This window comes from Mercenaria mercenaria, chromosome 4, assembly GCF_021730395.1.
Source record: "Mercenaria mercenaria strain notata chromosome 4, MADL_Memer_1, whole genome shotgun sequence".
In the NCBI taxonomy this organism is placed as follows: Eukaryota; Metazoa; Mollusca; class Bivalvia; order Venerida; family Veneridae; genus Mercenaria; species Mercenaria mercenaria.
In genome coordinates, this window is record NC_069364.1 from 56,018,365 (window position 1) to 56,039,592 (window position 21,228).

Genomic DNA, 21,228 nt, shown 5'->3' on the forward strand with positions numbered 1-21,228 from the left:
GACATCGAGCGATCAGAAAAACTCACCTGAGCATTGCTCAGGTGAGCTAAAAAAAGGAGTACATTATTACGGTACGTCAATTTTCCTAACCATAGTATTAGGGAAGGAACATGACTAAACAATTATCACTAACAGTCTGGTTTATAGCGGGGTTCGAGCCCAAAATTTCCCTCATACCGACAAGAAAAATGATTGTTCATACATGTCATACATGATATATATGCATGTGTGTGTGTGTTTGGGGGGGGGGGGGCGGGGATTGCATATCGAAATACAGATGTTGTGTTTGTTACCTATATATTTTATCTGATATTATGTCCCTCAATGTTTACTTTCGCTTCTTTATAAACAAAAATAATATATAAACGGTTATGGCATGCTAATTGTCCAATAATAACACAACCCCAGGTTCACGGTCGAAAAACAAGGATTAACAATAGATAAACTAGGATTTTCAAACATAAAACCAGGTTTTTCCCCTCCGGAGTGTAAACATATGTTAACGATCGAGAACTTACGTTTACCACCGTGAACATGGGTTTACCTAGGTTCATGTTTGTAAACTATGGTTCACGCTCGTAAACCCATGTCCAAGGTCGTAAACATAGGTTCACGTCCGTAAACAATGGTTCTCGGCAAACAAATTATCCAATAATTACATTCTTGGTCTAAAAACTAGGATTATCGAATACTAACATAAATTTTCGAGCGAACACACAGGATAACGGGCGTAAACTATAGTTTACTCTCTTGAACCCATGTTTACGTCCGATAAACTAGGTTTTTTGATTGAACTTTAACTTGTATGCACAAGTTAATCAAGATGGTTCATCACAACAATACCCTATGCTCGCTTTAGTTTGATATGGAAAACCCATAATATCTAGGATTTTGCAAACATCTTTTGCGCACAGTTTTCATTCACTTTTTTTGTGGTAGCCAGCCTTTCTGTACTTTCAGTAATTTGATTACGTATAGTATAGTCCTTTCAAGAAAAATGTTACATGTAACTGCCCAGCTGTATATTAATGTAATTTTACAGAAATACAAAGACAATTTTTTTCCTCAAGCAGCTATGACAAGCCCCAAGACTCATTTTTAACCAAATATATCCAAGGTCACAGATATTTTTGAGGAAAAAGCATCAAATACAGGAAAGAAGATTACAACATGCAGCCTGTGTGATGTTATCATTTACCCATATTCCTTTTAGAGGTTTGTTTCCTACGGAGAAAAAAAATTCTGATTCTGTATTTTTTCCCTCCTCCTACAACCATGTGTCATCCTGGTAGTTCCTAAACCAAAGAATAAAAAAACAAGGCAGTCTGAAAGACAGCTAAATCCCCCGCCACTGCTATGGATAGTGAAAGGGTAAAACCTTTGATTTCAGATGTGACCTTGACCTTGACCTGACATGGCTGACTCATGAATTCTGCACAACATCTTGATGAGGTGATCATTTGACCAAAGTTTCATGAAAATCTTTCAAGGGGTTTAGGAGATACAGAGCTGAAACCTTTGACCTTCAGTTGTGACCTTGACCTTGAGTTGACATGGCTGACTCATGAGTTGTTGATGAGGTGATCATTTGACCCAAGTTTGATGAAAATCCTTCAAGGGGTTAAGGAGATACAGAGTGGACACCAAATGGAAGGCTCAAACCTTCGACCCTTAGTTGTGACCTTGACCTTGAGCTGGCATGGTTGACTCATAATTTCGGCACATCGTTTTGATGAGGTAATCATTTGACCCAAGTTTTATAAAATTCCTTCAAGGGGTTTAGGAGATATAGAGCGGACACGAAATGGAAGGCTCAAACCTTTGACCTTCAGTTGTGACCTTGACCTTGAGCCGACATGGCTGACTCATAAGGTCTGCACATCACCTTGATGAGGTGATTGTTTGACCCAAGTTTGATGAAAATCCTTCAAGGGGTTTAGGAGATATAGAGCGGACACAAAATGGAAGGTTCAAACCTTTGACCCTAAGTTGTAATCTTGACCTTGAGCCGGCATGACTGACTCATGGGTTCTGCGCATCGTCTTGATGAGGTGATCATTTGACCCAAGTTTTATAAAATTCCTTCAAGGGGTTTAAGAGATATAGAGCGGACACAAAATGGAAGGCTCAAACCTTTGACCTTGAGTTGTGACCTTGACCTTGAGCCAGCATGGCTGACTCATGGGTTCTGCACATCGTCTTGATGAGGTGATCATTTGACCCAAGTTTTATAAAATTCCTTCAAGGGGTTTAGGAGATATAGAGCGGACACAAAATGGCAGGCTCAAACCTTTGACCTTGAGTTGTGACCTTGACCTTGAACCGACAAGGCTGACTCATGGGTTCTGCACATCGTCTTGATGAGGTGATCATTTGACCCAAGTTTCATGAAAATCCTTCGAGGGGTTTAGGAGATATGGACCGGACACAATTTTGTTACGGATGGAAGGACGGACAGAAAGACGGAGGGAAGGAAGGACGGACGGACGGAAGGATGGACGGAAGGACGGACACAGACCATTCCTATAATCCCTCCGCCATGGTGGGGGATTAATAAAGGCCTTAGGGTAATAATTCCGACTAGAGAAAAAGATTTTTAAAGCCTGATGGCTAAAAACTTTCTTTTAACCAAAAAGACCCTATGTTCAATGAACTAGAACCATTTGAACAATTTTGAAATAGGGCAACCCAGAGATCATTTGCGTAAAGTTTCATCGAATTCCATTCAGTGGTTTTGGAGGAGATACTGTTTAAAGAAATTGTTAATAAAAAGTGACCATGCCTTCTGTCAGCCATGTTTTTGAATGAATCAAAAACAAGAGGGCCATGAACGCCCTGATTCGCTCACCTGATCTACTAACCTAAAGATCATTAAGATTAACATTCTGACTAAGTTTTATTAAGATATGGTCAGAAATGTGGCCTCTAAAGTGTTAACTAGCTTTTCCTTTGATTTGACCCGGTGGACTAGTTTTTGACCCCACATGACCCAAATAAGAACGTGACCTAAAGATCACCAAAATTAACATTCTGCCTAAGTTTCATGAAGATACAGTCATAAATGTGACCTCTTCAGTGTTAACAAGCTTTTCCTTTGATTTGACCTGGTGACCTAGTTTTTGACCCCAGATGACCCAATATCAAACTCCTCCCAGATTTTATTGAGGGTAATATTCTGACTAAGTTTCATACAGATTGGGCTAAAATTGTGACCTCTAGACTGTTAACAAGCTTTTCCTTCCATTAGACCTAGTGACCTAGTTTTTGCCCCACCTGATCCAAATTTGAACATGACCTATAGATCATCAAGATTAACATTCTGACCAAGTTTCATTAAGATATGGTCATAAACTTGGCATCTACAGTGATAACTGGCTTTTCTTTTTTGACCTGGTGACCTAGTTTTTGACCCCACATGACCCTGAATTAATCGGACCTTTAGATCATCAAGATTAACATTCTGATCAAGTTTCATTAAGATATGGTCATAAATGTGGGCTCTACAGTGTTAACAAGCTTTTCCTTTGATTTGACCTAGTGACCTAGTTTTTGACCCCAAATGACCCAATATCAAACCCGTACTAGATTTTATTAAAGGTAATATTCTGACCAAGTTTCATTAAGATTAGGCCAAAATTGTGACCTCTAGCGTGTAAACAAGCTTTTCCTTTGATCTGACCTGGTGACCTAGTTTTTGACCCAGATGACCCAATATCAAACTCGTCCAAGATTTGAGAGTAACATTCTGACTAAGTTTCATTAAGATTGGATCAGCTTTTCCTTTGGTTTGGCCTGATGACCTAGTTTTTGACCCCAGATGACCCAATATCGAACTCGTCCAAGATTTTATTGAGGGTAACATTCTGACCAAGTTTCATTAAGATTGGGTCAAAATTGTGAGCTCAGTAGTGTTAACAAGCTTTCCTTTCGATCTGACCTGGTGACCTAGTTTCTGACCCCAGATGAACCAATATCAAATTCATCCAAGATCTGAGAGTAACATTCTGTGCAAGTTTCAATAGGATTGGGCCAAAATTGTGACCTCTAGAGTGTTAACAGTCAAATTGTTGATGGCGACGGACGACGGACACAGGGCGATCACAAAAGCTCACCTTTGAGCTAAAAATTGAGCACTGTTTATAGAAGGTCACACAAGAACCATTTGTATTAAGTTATTTTAAAATCGGACTAGCAAATTCACACAAGCAGATTTTTAGAGTTTCCACTATATTTATATAGGGAAAAATGTCCACGCCCTCTGTCGGCCATGTTTTTTGATGAATCAAAATAAACTGAACAATCTTGGTAGAGGGTCACACAAGGACCAATTCTGTAAAATTATTCTAAAACTGGGCCAGCAGAAAAGTGACCACACCCTCTGCCCTCTGGTGGCAATGTTTTTTGACGAACCAAAATAATTTGAACAATCTTGGTACCATAGAGATCCACATAAAGACAATTTGTGTAAAATTATTTTAAATTGGTTTGCATTTTAACACAGTAGATTTTTTTCATTTCCACTATATACACATTGGGAAAAGTAACCAAGCCCCCTGGCGGCCATGTTTTTTTTTGACGATTTCTGTATAATCTGAACAATCTTGGTTGAGGGTGACATAAGGACCATTTGTGTGAAATTATTTCAAAATCGGACCAGTTTAGGCAGAGATGTCATTTTACTTTTAGCTCTGGTGGCCCCTTGACCATTTGAACAAATTTGGTAGAGGACCACCCAAACAACATCCAGGTCAAGTTTCGTCAAAATTCATACAGTGGTTTTGGAGGAGATATCGTTTAAACACAATTGTTGACAAAGGACGACTTGACGCTCGCATGAACAACAGACACAGCTTGATTACAATACCTCCCATGAGCACTTTGTGCTAAAAACAGTTTACAACGACAAATAAATTTGGGTATTTCCTAGAACTATGTACAGTCTAACCCCTCCTAACAGTCACCCATGATTGGCGGTCACCCCTTTCCAACGGTCAAATCTGTGGCGCCCCCCTTGATTTTTACTCTATTTTAATACCCTCTTCAGCAGTCACCCCTCATCTGCGGTCAGCGGTCAATGATTTTGCCTCCCGGCCACCATATTTACCCCTATCAGCAGTCAATCATTTTTATTTTTCCAAAATCTTTTGACCCTTCGAGCACTAAGGACGTATCTGAAAACATGTACATTTATTTATTTAGCGACGGATTGTTTCTTTCACGGCAGTTTGATAATAATTACTGCTTATGATCTCTTAATTGGAATTCTATGTGTTAACAAGGATTTTGTCTTCTAAATGGAAGAGTATTACTTTGGATGCCCACTTCGTGGTCGTTGACGATACAAAATGACATAAGTCTTAATTCAAGCTGATAACAAAAGGTGTGATCATCTTTTTTCTTATGATCAAATGGCCAGTAATTTTCGGCAATTAGCGTGTCACCTTGTGACAATTTTGTTATTCACAGTTTGACCTCAGTAAAACATAATACTCGGTTAACAGATTTGTGATTTTATTTATATTTCTTTCTCAAAATACTGAAAAAAATTTGTTTTAAAAGAAATATAAACTACTCGATGTTTTACGGAACTTAACGGTGATGTTTGATTTTAGTCTAGACAAAAAGCGCCCAGAGTAGTTTCCCTTTACCGAAATGGCGTAAATAACAAATTTTGTTGTTTACTATAGCACACGCCGGAGTTGTGGATTGCGAAGAAGACCATTAGTATTGCAAAGTTAAATGAACGTCAATGTATTCTGGTAAAATGATCAGAGTAAATCGAAAAAGAAATGGGCCTTATGATTGAACACTGGTCATAAGTCTGAAATATATAAATATTCTGGCTGCCCCTCCGATAAGCGGTCACCTCGCTTTAGCGGCCAAATTGCCTGTTTCCCTTGGCTGGCTGCTTAAGAGGGGTTAGACTGTATACTGATAATGACATAATGATGTGGTTAGTACTATAGTGATATCACAAATATACATCTTATTCTTAACAAGAGATCACAGAGTGATCTTGGCGCCCACCAATGTGCCATTTTTGAGTGTTCCAAATTTCAAGACTTACTGACTAGCTCAAGGTCAAATTTCATTTCCGTACACAACACTTTGCATGTGGTCCAAATTCGAAAGCTGTAGCTTGAGAAATGTGAAAGTAGGTCACTAGATCAATTTCAAGGACGAAATGTGAATGTAGGTCACTAGGTCAAAATCAAGGTCAAATTACACTTCAGAACACAAATTTATGCATGTGGTCCAAATTTAAAGCCTGTACCTTCAAAAATGTGAAAGTAGGTCACTAGGTCAATGTCAAGGTCAAAGTTTGTTTCGGTACACAATCCTATGCATGTGGTCTAAATTTGAAGCCTGTAGCTACAGAAATGTGAAAGTAGGTCACTAGGTCAATTTTAAGGTCAAAGTTCATTTCGGTACACAAAACTATGCAAGTGGTCCAAATTTGAAGGCTGTAGCTCGAGAAATGTGAAAGTAGATCACTAGGTCAAAATCAAGGTCAAATTTTATTTCGGAACACAGAACTATGCAGGTGTTCCAAATTTGAAGCCTGTGCCATCAAAAACGTGAAAGTAGGTCACTAGGTCAATGTAAAGGTCAAAGTTTGTTTCGGTACACAAAACTATGCATGTGGTCCAAATTTGAAGGCTGTAGCTTGAGAAATGTGAAAGTAGGTCAGTAGGTCAAAATCAAGGTCAAATTCCAATTCGGAACACAAAACTATGCATGTGGTCCAAATTTGAAGCCTGTACCTTCAAAAATGTGAAAGTAGGTCACTAGGTCAAAGTCAAGGTCAAAGTTTTTTTCAGTGCACAAAACTATGCACGTGGTCCAAATTTGAAGGCTGTAGCTACAGAAATGTGAAAGTAGGTCACTAGGTCAAAATAAAGGTCAACTCATGTCAAGGTTCATCTTGCCACTCAAAACCATACATGTGGTCCAAATTTGAATGTTGTAGGTTATTGACAAGAAGATTTTAAAATCTTTTCCCTATATAAGTCTATATGAACCATGTGACCCCCCAGGGCGGGGCCATATTTGACCCTAGGGGGATAATTTGAACAAACTTCGTAGAGAACCACTAGATGATGCTACATTACAAATGCCAAAGCCCTAGGCTTTGTGGTTTGGACAAGAAGATTTGCAACGTTTTTCCCTATGTAAGTCTATGTAAACCATGTGACCCCCGGGGCGGGGCCATATTTGACCCTAGGGGGATAATTTGAACAATCTTAGTAGAAGACCACTAGATGATGTCATATACAAAATATCAAAGCCCTAGGCCCTGTGGTTTTGAACAAGAGGTTTTTCAAAGTTTTTCCCTATATAAGTGTATATAAACCATGTGACCCCCGGGGCGGGGCCATATTAGACCCCAAGGAAATATTTTGAATCATCTTGGTAGAGGACCACTAGATGATGCTTCATACCAAATATCAAAGCCCTAGGCTCTGTGGTTTTGGACAAGAAGATTTTCAAAGTTTTTCCCTATATAAATCTATGTAAATTATAGAAATAAACAAAGGGCCATAACTTACTAAAAAATTGTTGAACCAGTCTGATTTTCAGGGGGACACAACTAGGGTACCAATACATTATTCTGACAAAGTTTGGTCAAAATCCCTCAGGTAGTTTATGAGGAGATGCGATAACGAGAAATTGTTAACGGACGGACGGACGGACGGAAGGACGACGGACCACGGACGCAGAGTGATTTGAATAGCCCACCATCTGATGATGGTGGGCTAAAAATATATTTATCCCTCGCACAAATCTGACCATTGCTTACTTCAAAGCTATGTAGGCAAGAATTGTTTTGGTTTAACATTGCACAGACACAAGTATAGGTCATATAGCGACTTTCAGCTTTAATGTGCAGGAAAATTCAAGGTGGCCCTCTGTGCATTATTTCATCACAAGCGAGCACCTGAGTAGGAACATCGAGCTTCTATATGCCACCTAGTTGGATTCCTCACATGGAGAATTCAACTACCAGAGAGAGGCTCGAACCTACATCAGTGCAGGGCAAGTGAATCAAAGTCAGATATCTTAACCACTTAGCCACAGAGGCCCTGTAAGGCATAGATAATAATACTACACTTACTAAACTTTGGATCTATATACAAACAGTCGTCACAGGCTGCCAATGCTCTACTGAACTCTTGCAATTTTGTATAACAAGCAGCTTTATTGCTGTGAAGTTCGGCATCTTTTGGATTCCTTTTGATCGCCTCATTGTAATGTTTCAATGCTTCACTGTATTTCCCTGATGACAAAAAAACACACAAAATTCCTCAGACAAGAGGGCCATGATGAGTACCATTGCTCAAAATGATATGATCAAGTTTTGACACAGAGCACATAGGCATACATTTTAAATATCATCAGGATAAACATTTTGATATAACAGTCTCTAACATGACTATTCCTTACCCTGGAAGACATAAATAACATTTAAAACCAATCTCATTAGTCATGTTAGATGCTGCTGAGATATATTCGTTTACATAAAATAAAGGAAGGTAATTTGTCATAAATTCAATCAAAAGTTATCAGTCCAACTATGACAGTAATGAAATTTCAAATGAGGTCTATAAATAGTTACCGAGATAAATCCATTTTTATCAAAATCAGGGCAGGTAATCATGCATTGGTATATGCATGTAGAAGATACAGAGTACAAGCCCATACAACAATATATTAGTAAAGTATTCTAATTGATAAATGTTCAATCAAGAGTTATCTAATACGACTATTTCTTACCATGGAGACAGAAATAACGTTTTAAACCAATCTCATTAGAAGCTGCTAACGTGTATCCATTTAGATAAACAAGAGGGCCAATATGGCCCTATATATCGCTCACCTGTTATCCTTGCACTTAAGGACAAGAAGGTCAAAAAATTATAATCAAGATCAATCAAAAGAATTATGAGAAAATATCGTTGAAATTTTCTTCAAATAAAATTATTTTCAAATCAGGCCAGTAGTTTCATGCCTGAAGGATTACATCAGAGGAGGTGAGGAGCAAAATTTGGACTGATGAAGCCCAAAGGACAGGAACAACAAAGGGAAGAAATTAACCAAAATAAAAAAAAAATCTTACAAGGTACAGATTCGTCAAAATACACCTAAAAATTGGAGGTACCATCCATGTTGTACCACAGAAAAGTGGTCTCGGTTTTTCCCTACGGCCAATAATAAAAAAGTTACTAAATAAGCTATTTATAGTAACATAAAAGGGAAGTAAGAGTTACAGAGCGGAAGAGAAATTGCTAACCAACAGACATGATAACATAATATGTCCCTTTGGGCGAATAAAAAGGAATCGAGATATTATGGTGACACAAGTTGTGTGCAAGTTTGGTTAAAATCAATGAAGCTGCTATTGTACAGACAAGGTCAAAATAGCTAATTTTGGCCCTTTCAGGGGCCATAACTCTGGAACCCATAACGGAATCTGGCCAGTTAAAGAAAAGAACCAAGACCTTATGGTGACAAAAGTTTTTTGCACGTTTGATTAAATTCAAATCATAAATGAAGCTACTATTGTGCAGACAAGGTCAAAATAGCTAATTCTGGTCCTATCAGGGGCCATAACTCTGGAACCCATAAAGGAATCTAGCCAGCTGAAGAAAGAAACCAAGATCTTGTGGTGATACAAGTTGTGTGTAAGTTTGGTTAAAATCAAATCATAAATGAAGCTGCTACTGTGCAGACAAGGTCAAAATAGCTAATCATGACCCTTTCAGGGACCATAACTCTGGAACCCATAATGGAATCTGGCCAGTTCAAGAAAGGAACCAAGATCTTATGGTGATACAAGTTGTGTGCAAGTTTGGTTAAATTCAATGAAGGTCAAAATAGCTAATTTTGGCCCTTTCAGGGGCCATAACTCTGGAACCCATAACGGAATCTGGCCGGTTCAAGAAAGGAACCAAGACCTTATGGTGACACAAGTTTTGTGCAAGTTTGATTAAATTCAAATCATAAATGAAGCTGCTATTGTACAGACAAGGTCAAAATAGCTAATTTTGGCCCTTTCAGGGGCCATAACTCTGGAACCCGTAAAGGAATCTGGCCAGTTCAAGAAAGGAACTAAGATCTTATGGTGATACAAGTTGTGTGCAAGTTTGGTAAAAATCAAATCATAAACAAAGCTGCTATTGTGCAGACAAGGTCAAAATAGCTCATTTTGGCTCTTCAGGGGCCATAACTCTAGAACCCATAATGGGATCTGGCCAGTTCAAGAAAGGAACCGAAATCTTATGGTGATACAAGTTGTGTGCAAGTTTGGTTAAAACAAAATCATAAATGAAACCACTATCGCGCAGACAAGAAATTGTTGACGCACAAAAATAGCAAATTCTGGCCCTTTAAGGGGCAATAACTCTAGAACCCATTATGGGATCTAGCCAGTTTTTGAAAGGAATTGAGATATCATGCCAATACAAGTTTTGTACAAGTTTGATCAAAATTGCTTGCAAAATGTGGTCTCTATCTTGTTCACAAGAAATTGTGGACTGACGACGGACGAAGGGCGATCACAAAAGCTCAACCTGTCACTATATGACAGGTGAGCTAAAAATAAAAGGAGGTAATTTGTCATAAATTCAGTCAATATGTATCTTCACTGATTGTCCAAGTCCATCTGTTGACATAAACGAAATTTCTGATCAGTATCTTCATTAGTTACGGAGATATACCTATTTAAATTTGAAATAAAGGGAGGTAATTTGACATAAAATCAGTCCATAGATATCTACCCTGATTGTCTCAGTCCAACTGATGACAATAATGAAATTTCAAAGAAGTTCTATAAGTACTTACTGATATAAACCAATTTTGATTAAAATCAGGGGAGGTAATCAGATATAAAATAACTCTGGAACCTATGACTGGATCTGACAGATTCGTCATGGAATCCAAGTTATTGTTGTTGAAGATATTTTGGAAGTTTGTATCAAATCAAACCATGAATGAAGTCTATATGGCTGCAAAAGCCAAAATAGCAAATTTTGGACCTTTACGGGGCCATAACTCTGGAACCCACTATGGAATCTGGCCAGTTCAAGAAAGGAACCAAGATCTTGTGGTGATACAACTTGTGTGTAAGTTTGGTTAAAATCAAATCATAAACGAAGCTGCTATTGTGCAGACAAGGTCAAAATAGCTAATTTTGGCCCTTTCAGAGGCCATAACTCTTGAACCCATTACGGGATCTAGCCAGTTCAAAAACGGAACCGAGATCTTATGGTGACACAAGTTTTGTGCAAGTTTGATTAAATTCAAATCATTAATGAAGCTGCTCTTGTGCAGACAAGGTCAAAATAGCTAATTCTGGCCCTTTCAGGGGCCATCACTCTGGAACCCATAATGGAATCTGGCCAGTTCAAGAAAGGAACCAAGATCTTATGGTGATACAAGTTGTTTGCAAGTTTGGTTAAAATAAAATCATAAATGAAGCTGCTCTTGTGCAGACAAGGTCAAAATAGCTAATTCTGGCCCTTTCAGGGGCCATCACTCTGGAACCCATAATGGAATCTGGCCAGTTCAAGAAAGGAACCAAGATCTTATGGTGATACAAGTTGTTTGCAAGTTTGGTTAAAATAAAATCATAAATGAAGCTGCTATTGTGCAGACAAGGTTAAAATAGCTAATTCTGGCCCTTTCAAGGGCCATAACTCTGGAACCCATAACCAGGGTTCATACAGAACTTTCAAAAGGCCTGTGCAAACCCTGCATAACGGAATCTGGCCAGTTCAAGAAAGGAACCAAGATCTTATGGTGATACAAGTTGTGTGCAGCTTTGGTAAAAATCAAATCATAAACTAGAGTTGTCACAGGAGTGACAAATTATAACCCCACAATATGGCCTTGTCACAGAACTAAGCCAATGTCAAAGCCAAACTTGCTTGACCTTTGACCTACTGACCTCAAAATCAATTCAAGTCATCTGCTGGTCATGATCAACCTCCCTATGAAGTTTCATGATCCCTGGCCCAAGCATTCTCAAGTTATAGTCCAGAAAGGGTTTAAATGTTATGGGTCGATCTGACCTTTGACCTTTGGAACTCAAAATCAATAGGAGCCATCTGCTGGTCATGACCAACCTCCCTATTAAGTTTCGTGATCCTAGTCCAAAGAATTCTGAAGTTAATGTCCGAAAACCGTTTTAAATGTTCAAGTTAACTGTGACCTTGACCTGTGACCTACTGATTTCAAAACCAATAGGGGTCATCTGCTGGTCATAACCAATCTCCCTATCAATTTTCATGATCCTAGGCCCACGCATTCTCAAGTTATCATCTGGATACTGTTTAACTGTTCTCATCATTGTGACCTTGACCTTTGACCTACTTACCTCAAAGTGGAACTTGACCTGTATTTTATCATGTTACACGATGTGTACAAAAAATTATGATCCTAGATCAAAGCGTTCTCAAGTTACCATCCGGAAACCATTTAACTGTTCCAAGTCACTGTGACCTTGACCTTTGACCTACTGACCTCAAAGTTGAACCTGACCTGTATTTCATGATGTTACACCCGTATACCGAACATTATGATCCTAGACCAAAGCGTTCTCAAGTTATCATCCGGAAACCGTTTTACTATTCAGGGTCACTGTGACTTTGACCTTTGACCTACTGACCCCAGAGTCGAATTTGACCTGTATTTTCTGATGTTACACCTTTGTACCAAAAATTATTTAAATTGGTTAAGCCTTCACAAGTTATCATCCGGAAACCATGACAACAAAGGACTGACAGACAGACAGACCGACAAGCTCACTCCTATAAACCCCGCCTCCTCAACGTTTTGTGGGGGTATAATAAAGCTGCTATTGTGCAGACAAGGTCAAAATAGCTAATTCTGGCCCCTTCAGGGGCCATAACTCTGGAACCCATAATGGGATCTGGCCAGTTAAGAAAGGAACCGAGATCTTATGGTGATACAAGTTGTGTCAAAGTTTGGTTAAAATAAAATCATAAATGAAACCACTATCGTGCAGACAAGAAATTGTGGACGGACGACAGACGAAAGGCGATCACAAAAGCTCACCCTGTCACGTACTTCGAAGTGTCTTGGCACTTTCAGGATTTTTAAAGATTTTATTTTACCTTTTAAAATTACAAACTATACTATTACTTCATAAATGTAAAGCCTTTAAGGGCAGGATTTTGTTTCCTCAATCTAATTTTTTGCATATTATGTATGAAAAATCGTGGCTTAAATTCATCAATGTCGAAAGTCTGAGATTTAGACTTTAAAATGAAAAAAAAATCAAGTTGTTCATAACTTCCTTTATAATAAATCTATGTTCAATTTACTGAAACTTTGCATGGCATATTGCTGGAAGTAAATGCAACACTCATGCCAAGTTTCGTTAAATTTCATACAAACTTTACATACAAAGGGCTAAAGGAAAACTTAGCATTTTAAAGTTCAGACTTGAAACACTCATGAATATGGGCCCTGTTACTCCAAAATGTTTATTTCACTATTTCTTCCATGACAGACCTTTCTGCAGTAAAACAGACAAAAGTATTTTTATAGGAGAAATCTACAATTTTTTCTTGCAGGTTTTCCTCCTTGTATTTCTAATTCCACTTCAGTTACCTTGCTTAAATAATGCATTTCCCATTCGTCTCTCTTCAGCAGCAATCTCTGGGTTCATGTAGTCTAGTGCTTTCTTCTGTTTTTCTAAAGCTCTCCTTTGTTCTTCAACCTGAATTTAAATGTCATCAAGATGTTTAAGTATAATACAATACTGATTCTAGGCAAAGTATGCTCAGAATATCAGATGTTTTTCAGTCTAATCTGGTACAACTCCTCTTTTGGAGTGGTTTGAAGGAATGACTACTGTCTAACAAGGTTAGTTCAAGAAATTAGAAGTTCCCTTTACTTAAAATTCAAATTAGTTCAAATGGTGTAGAAGTAGTGATACATGACCAACTTGTGATTCTTGATGCTGTTTTTTATTTTGGCTAATAAGTGGAAGTAAATTCCTCACGAAAAGTTTCTGATTTTACTCACTCACTCCACAAATGGCAAAGTCTACCATTATATCTTAGTCAAATTGGTTGAATATATCAAGTAGTTCTGGGAATGAATCAGTGTGAAAACGAGCTGTCAGACGACAGCGCGCTCGACTATTCGAAGAATTGACGGAAGAATGGGGTCAAAATATTACCACAGATTTCAGACAAAAGAAAACAAGAGAACTATGATGGTCCTGAATCGCTCATCTGTCCCCACATGAACTGAGTATGATGTCGTTTTTTCTATTATTAGCCCACCATCATCATGATGGTGGGCTATTCAAATCACTCTGCGTCCGTGGTCCGTCCGTCCGTCATTCCGTCCGTCCGTCCGTTAACAATTTCTCGTTATCGCATCTCCTCAGAAACTACTGGGGGGATTTTGACCAAACTTTGTCAGAATGATGTATTGGTACCCTAGTTGTGTCCCCCTGAAAATCAGACTGGTTCAACAATTGTTTAGTGAGTTATGGCCCTTTGTTTATTTCTATAATTTACATAGATTTATATAGGGAAAAACTTTGAAAATCTTCTTGTCCAAAACCACAAAGCCTAGGGCTTTGATATTTGGTATGAAGCATCATCTAGTGGTCCTCTACCAAGATGATTCAAATCTTTCCCTGGGGTCTAATATGGCCCCGCCCCGGGGGTCACATGGTTTATATAGACTTATAAAGGGAAAAACTTTGAAAAACCTTTTATTCAAAACCACAGGGCCTAAGGCTTTGATATTTTGTGTGTGACATCATCTAGTGGTCTTCTACTAAGATTGTTCAAATTATCCCCCTAGGGTCAAATATGGCCCCGCCCCGGGGGTCACATGGTTTACATAGACTTATATAGGGAAAAACTTGTAAAATCTTCTTGTCCAAACCACAAAGCCTAAGGCTTTGGCATTTGTAATGTAGCATCATCTAGTGGTTCTCTACCAAGTTTGTTCAAATTATCCCCCTAGGGTCAAATATGGCCCTGCCCTGGGGGGTCACATGGTTCATATAGACTTACGTAGGAAAAAGCTTTTAAAATCTTCTTGTCAATAACCTACAACATTCAGATTTGGACCACATGTATGGTTTTGAGTGGCAAGATGAACCTTGACATGAGTTGACCTTGATTTTGACCTAGTGACCTACTTTCACATTTTTGTAGCTACAGCCTTCAAATTTGGACCACATGCATAGTTTTGTGCACTGAAAAAAACTTTGACCTTGACATTGACCTAGTGACCTACTTTCACATTTTTGAAGGTACAGGCTTCAAATTTGGACCACATGCATAGTTCTGTGTTCCGAAATAAAAGTTGACCTTGATTTTGACCTAGTGACCTACTTTCACATTTCTCAAGCTACAGCCTTCAAATTTGGACCACTTGCATAGTTTTGTGTACCGAAATGAACTTTGACCTTAAGATTGACCTAGTGACCTACTTTCACATTTCTGTAGCTACAGGCTTCAAATTTAGACCACATGCATAGGATTGTGCACCGAAACAAACTTTGACCTTGACATTGACCTAGTGACCTACTTTCACATTTTTGAAGATACAGGCTTTAAATTTGGACCACATGCATAGATTTGTGTTCTGAAGTGTAATTTAACCTTGATTTTGACCTAGTGACCTACTTTCACATTTCTCAAGCTACAGCCTTCAAATTTGGACCACTTGCTTAGTTTTGTGTACCGAAATAAACTTTGACCTTAAGATTGACCTAGTGACCTACTTTCAAATTTCTCAAACTACAGCCTTCAAACTTGATGCACATGCATAGTTTTGTGTACAAAGAACTTTGTCCTTGAAATTGATCTAGTGACCTACTTTCACATTTCTCAAGCTACAGCTTTCGAATTTGGACCACATGCACAGTGTTGGGTACGGAAATGAAATTTTACCTTGAGTTAGTCAGTAAGTCTTGAAATTTGGAACACTCAAAAATGGCACATTGGTGGGCGCCAAGATCACTCTGTGATCTCTTGTTTGACATAGTGACCTAGTTTTTGAGCTCATGTGACCTAGTTCTGAACTTGACCCAGATATCGTCAAGATAAAAATTCTGACCAATTTTCATGAAGATCCATTGAAAAATATGGCCTCTAGAGAGGTTACAAGGTTTTGCTATTATTTTACATAATGACCTAGTTTATAAAGGCACATGACCCAGTTTTGTACTTGACCTAGATATCATCAAGGTGAACATTTTCACCAATTTTCATGAAGATCTCATGAAAAATATGGCCTCCAGAGAGGTCACAAGGTTTTTCTATTTTTAGACCTACTGACCTAGTTTTTGACCGCACGTGACCCAGTTTCAAACTTGACATAGATATCATCAAGGTGAACATTCTGACCAATTTTCATGAAGATCCATTCAAGGGTATGGCCTCTAGAGAGGTCAGAAGGTTTTTCTATTTTAAGACCTACTGACCTAGTTTTTGATTGCAGTTGACCCAGTTTCAAACTTGACCTATATATCATCAAGATAAACATTCAGACCAACTTTCATACAGATCCCATGAAAAATATGGCCTTTAGAGAGGTCAAAAGGTTTTTCTATTATCTGACCTACTGACCTAGTTTTTGACGGCACGTGACCCAGTTTCAAACTTGACCTAGATATCATCAAGATGAACGTTCTGACCAATTTTCATGAAGATCTTGTGAAATATATGGCCTCTAGAGAGGTCACAAGGTTTTTCTATTTTTAGACCTACTGACCTAGTTTTTGAAGGCACGTGACCCAGTTTCGAACTTGATCTAGATATCATCAAGGTGAACATTCTGACCAATTTTCATGAAGATCTTGTGAAATATATGGCCTCTAGAGAGGTAACAAGGTTTTTCTATTTTTAGACCTACTGACCTAGTTTTTGATGGCACGTGACCCAGTTTCAAACTTGACCTAGATATCATCAAGGTGAACATTCTGACCAATTTTCATGAAGGTCTCCTGAAATATATGGCCTCTAGAGAGGTCACAAGGTTTTTCTATTTTTAGACCTACTGACCTAGTTTTTGAAGGCACGTGACCCAGTTTCGAACCTGACCTAGATATCATCAAGATGAACATTCTGACCAACTTTCATAAAGATCCCACAAAAAATGTGACCTCTAGAGTGGTCACAAGCAGAAGTTTACGGATGGACGGACGACGGATGCCGCGGGATCACAAAAGCTCACCTTGTCACTTTGTGACAGGTGAGCTAAAAAGTAAAAAATATTCACATGTTTAGGTCCACGAGGTAACTTATATATCTGTATGTATTAGGGCAATAGATTTATATCAAAAAGAGAGACCCTTCAATGGATTATTTTTGTATGTTACATAACAGTATATGACATAATCATGTTTTCAAATCAAATGACACACCAAAAGACCTATTAAATAAACGAAACTGATATGTACACCCTTTTAATAGATATCTTAGAATTGTAATAGGTTTCCCAGTACTTCTCTAATACATCTGTTTGACAAATTTATATTTCTTATACATGAATGTGTTATTCCACTGGCATTTAATTGGTTCTATGAAGTGTACATAGTAATGAAAGTCAAGTGTCATTACTGGTCAATCCAGATTCAACAGTATTAAGCAATACAAAGGTCACAATTAAGGTACGCAGACACTAAATAGAAAACTGGCGCGGAAAAAAAAATCATGGAAGTTGCAAAATGGCGCAATCAAAGAGTCCTCCTTCTTTGCTCTGTAGAGCTTTTTTCCTTCCTTTTTACATTTTTTTCCCCTGAAATCACATAACAGATCTATCCTTGACATAAGGAAGCATTTCGCAATAATATGATAGCATGACATTTATTATGGCAATGTAGGTCATACAATTTGGGGTATCATTTTTAGTTGATATTGTAGTTTTTTTGTTTTTCTGAAGTACATGCCCCCCAATTTTCTTTTGATGTTTTTTTCAGCACTGACAATATTCTTCATACCTTAATGTCTCTCCCCAAACATGGCTTCATATATAAATGTTAGGAGTGTGAACATCAAGTGATTTAGATGTTTTCATGCTGTCTATTTCCTTTAGGAACTAGAATTTTATCTGGCACCATTTAATGACTTACAGCTTGATACCTTTTTTATAATCTGACTATGTTAACTGTATTGTTCCAAAAGTCTGAAGTCACAACATGTAGTGCACTAACTGGTATGCGACATGGTACACATTTGTTTGCCGCATGTTCATAAAAGCAAATCCATTAAGAGCAAGCAAAACTGATACACAGTAGTAAAACAGTTTGCTAGTTGTTAGCTCTAGCTTCATTTAGCCGTTCAAAACAGTTCTGGTACATGCTGACTAATTCCGTAGTAAGGAAAAGACACATCAAAGAAAGTAGACCTAAAGCTAGCACTCTTTATAATACAATATGTCTCAATACGTTTGCAAGGCATAGAATATCTTTACTTATGGTTATACCATGTTAAAAGATTCAAGAAGTGCACACGACAACTTGAAGGATAGGTTGCTCTATTATGCAAAGAAATATCAAAATGAGGCCAGGGATTATATTTTCTTAAGCAATTAGACGGATTGAAAGCAACCCCCTAAGAGATGTTCACGTATGAAGCAAATAACATTGTATCAAACAGATTGTAAACAGGCATTGATAGCATACATTGACATTGCTAATCATGTCAACTGGAAATGGTCAAAAGAACTGGTACTTGGCTTTAATCATGTAATACTCTTCATAATTAGCTGCTATAAGTTGGAGGAAACTCATCAATGTATCTACAAAAATACATACAAAGGCAGATATAAATGTATCAAGCCAATCCTGTGTACTTCATGTGCTAGAGAGTGAAATACAGGCAAATCTATTACAGTGTTAGTTAAATATTGAAAGGGTTGTAACGCCAAAATTAAAAGTTGTTTGTTTATGGTAACCTGATCGTAACTTTTCTTTCAACTTTTGTAAGTTCATGAAAAATGCTTGCGGCATTACCCTAAACAAGCAATTATTCTAGGACTTATAATTGCACTACTGAGAGGTATTCCTAACACTGTATTGGAAAAAGAGCACATATCAGCTGTAATTATAACTAGGACGGCATGCAATAGTCATTTTACCCATGCTGAATGAGCTCAACTCAACTCTGACACACAAGTACAATGTTCTGAATGATCATTTCTTTATCAGATACATGATATAATTATACAGGCCGATTTGGAACTTAAGACAGAAAATACACTATATCGTCATTTGTCAAAAGCCTTAATATGCAAGACAACTGTAGCTCAGTATATTTTAGGGAGACATTGTTATAAACTTACCGATTAATCTTTACCTTCAAACATTTATATCCAACTCTATTTGGCATGACTCTTTATTTCTGTATCATATTTCCATCTTAAACAAGTTTTTATTTGTAACTATTTCTGTCCTTGGGGTGTCTGCAGTAAATCACTGCACTTTAGAAATGTTTATAGTTATAAGCTCTGCGGAGGTGTTCAATGAGAGAGACCGTCTGGTGGTACACGTGTTGTCAGATCAATAGGAAGGTCGTTGGCTCAAACCGTACAAAGGTTAATCTATCATACAATACCGGTGCTCTTTTTAAGAAAGCGGAGTTTAGACTGATTCTAAAACTTAAAATCTTAATCAACAATCAACAAATTCAAATAAATTAGTATCACTGAATATAGTATAAATTAGCAATAATAAATACAACAATACATTTAATTCACATTCCATTTTCTTTTGTCGTAAAGAAAGCATTAGGATGATCGTATACTTTAGCTTGAAGTCATTAAATGTCTTGAAAAAAATATGTTTTGTATAATACGTTTTTCATGAATTTGAATTAGATACTGAATTACAAAAAAAACACATAAAAAACCTTCTTTAGGCCTTAGCTGCTCTTTTGAATGCTTAATAATAATATTCATAGGGAAATTGAACTATTGGTACCCCATGTACAGTTTAAGTACTGTAAAATCGATTATATGAATTACAGTATGTACGTATTATGTGAACTTGTTTTATAAAATACCCTTAATGAACCTCAAAATGTAAAGAATGTTTAAATAATATTTTTTATATACTTAAATACTAAAATTAGTTTTGTTTACCTGAGTGATATAATATTCACACTAAAAAATAAAGTCATCCTGAAAATGTAATTTTTAAACAATTTTCCCCCTTTTAGGGCCTCATCTATGTCAATTGTCAATGTCTGATATATCAAATATGTATAAAATGTAACTAAATAAATATTATGTGAATAATATTTACTTATTTAGGTTATAAATTAAGCTTTTGGACATTGCTTTCAAAAATATGTGATTAAAATAAATAAAATATAGGTCCCTTTTTGAGGCCTCATTTTAAGCTAATTGGGGTTAGCGAACTGCGTGTCTCCTCCTTTTTTTGGATTCAGCATACTTCAAAATAGTTACATACAAAGTTTGGTGCTTTCTTCACAAAAAGAAACATCTTTTTCCTATAACCTACTCACTACTACTAAAAAGTGTGCCTCATGGTGGTGAATAGTTGTGCCAAGTTACATCAAAATCTCTCCATGCATGAAGAAGAAATGCTCCAGACAAAGTCATTCTTGAATTAGACCTTTGACCTCTAAGTATGACCTTGACCTTTGAGCAAGGGCTCCGGGATTTGTGCATGACACGTTGTCTCATCATGGAGAACATCTGTGCCAAGTAATATTGAAATCCCTTAATGAATGACAGAGTTATGGACCGGACATGAAACAGACCCTGTTCATGCCATGTTAACATATGACTACTAAGTGTGGCCTTGACCTTTGAGCTAGGGGTCTGAAAGTTGTGCATGACACATCGTCTTATTATGACATACCATTTTGCTAATTGATATTAAAATCCCTTTGATGAGAGAGTTATGGACCAGACAGGAAAAAAGCCCTGTTGACCTTTGACCTCCAATTGTGACCTTGACCTCTGAGTAAGGGGTGCGGGTTTTGCTCATGACAAGTCGTCACATCATGGGGAACATTTGTGTCAAGTAATATTAAAATCCCTTCATGGATGAAAGAGTTATGGACCAGACACGAAACAGACCCTGTTCATGCCATGTTAACATTTGACTACTAAGTGTGACCTTCACCTTTGTGCTAGGGGTCTGAAAGTTGTGCACGACACATCGTCTTATTATGAGGTACAACTGTGCCAAGTGATATTAAA

The 21,228-nt window shown here is 37.6% G+C and overlaps 1 protein-coding gene across 1 annotated transcript in view; it reads right to left on the reverse strand.

Annotated features, from left to right (window-relative positions):
* Nucleotides 1–21,228, reverse strand: part of LOC123552897 (MORC family CW-type zinc finger protein 3-like) — a 404,811-nt gene that overhangs the window by 74,727 nt on the left and 308,856 nt on the right. The window contains exons 16-17 of the mRNA XM_053542214.1: nt 13,636–13,744; nt 8,117–8,278 (exon numbers count right to left, since the gene is read on the reverse strand). Coding sequence (XP_053398189.1) covers nt 8,117–8,278; nt 13,636–13,744 — 271 coding nt within the window. The remainder of the gene's footprint in view (nt 1–8,116; nt 8,279–13,635; nt 13,745–21,228) is intronic.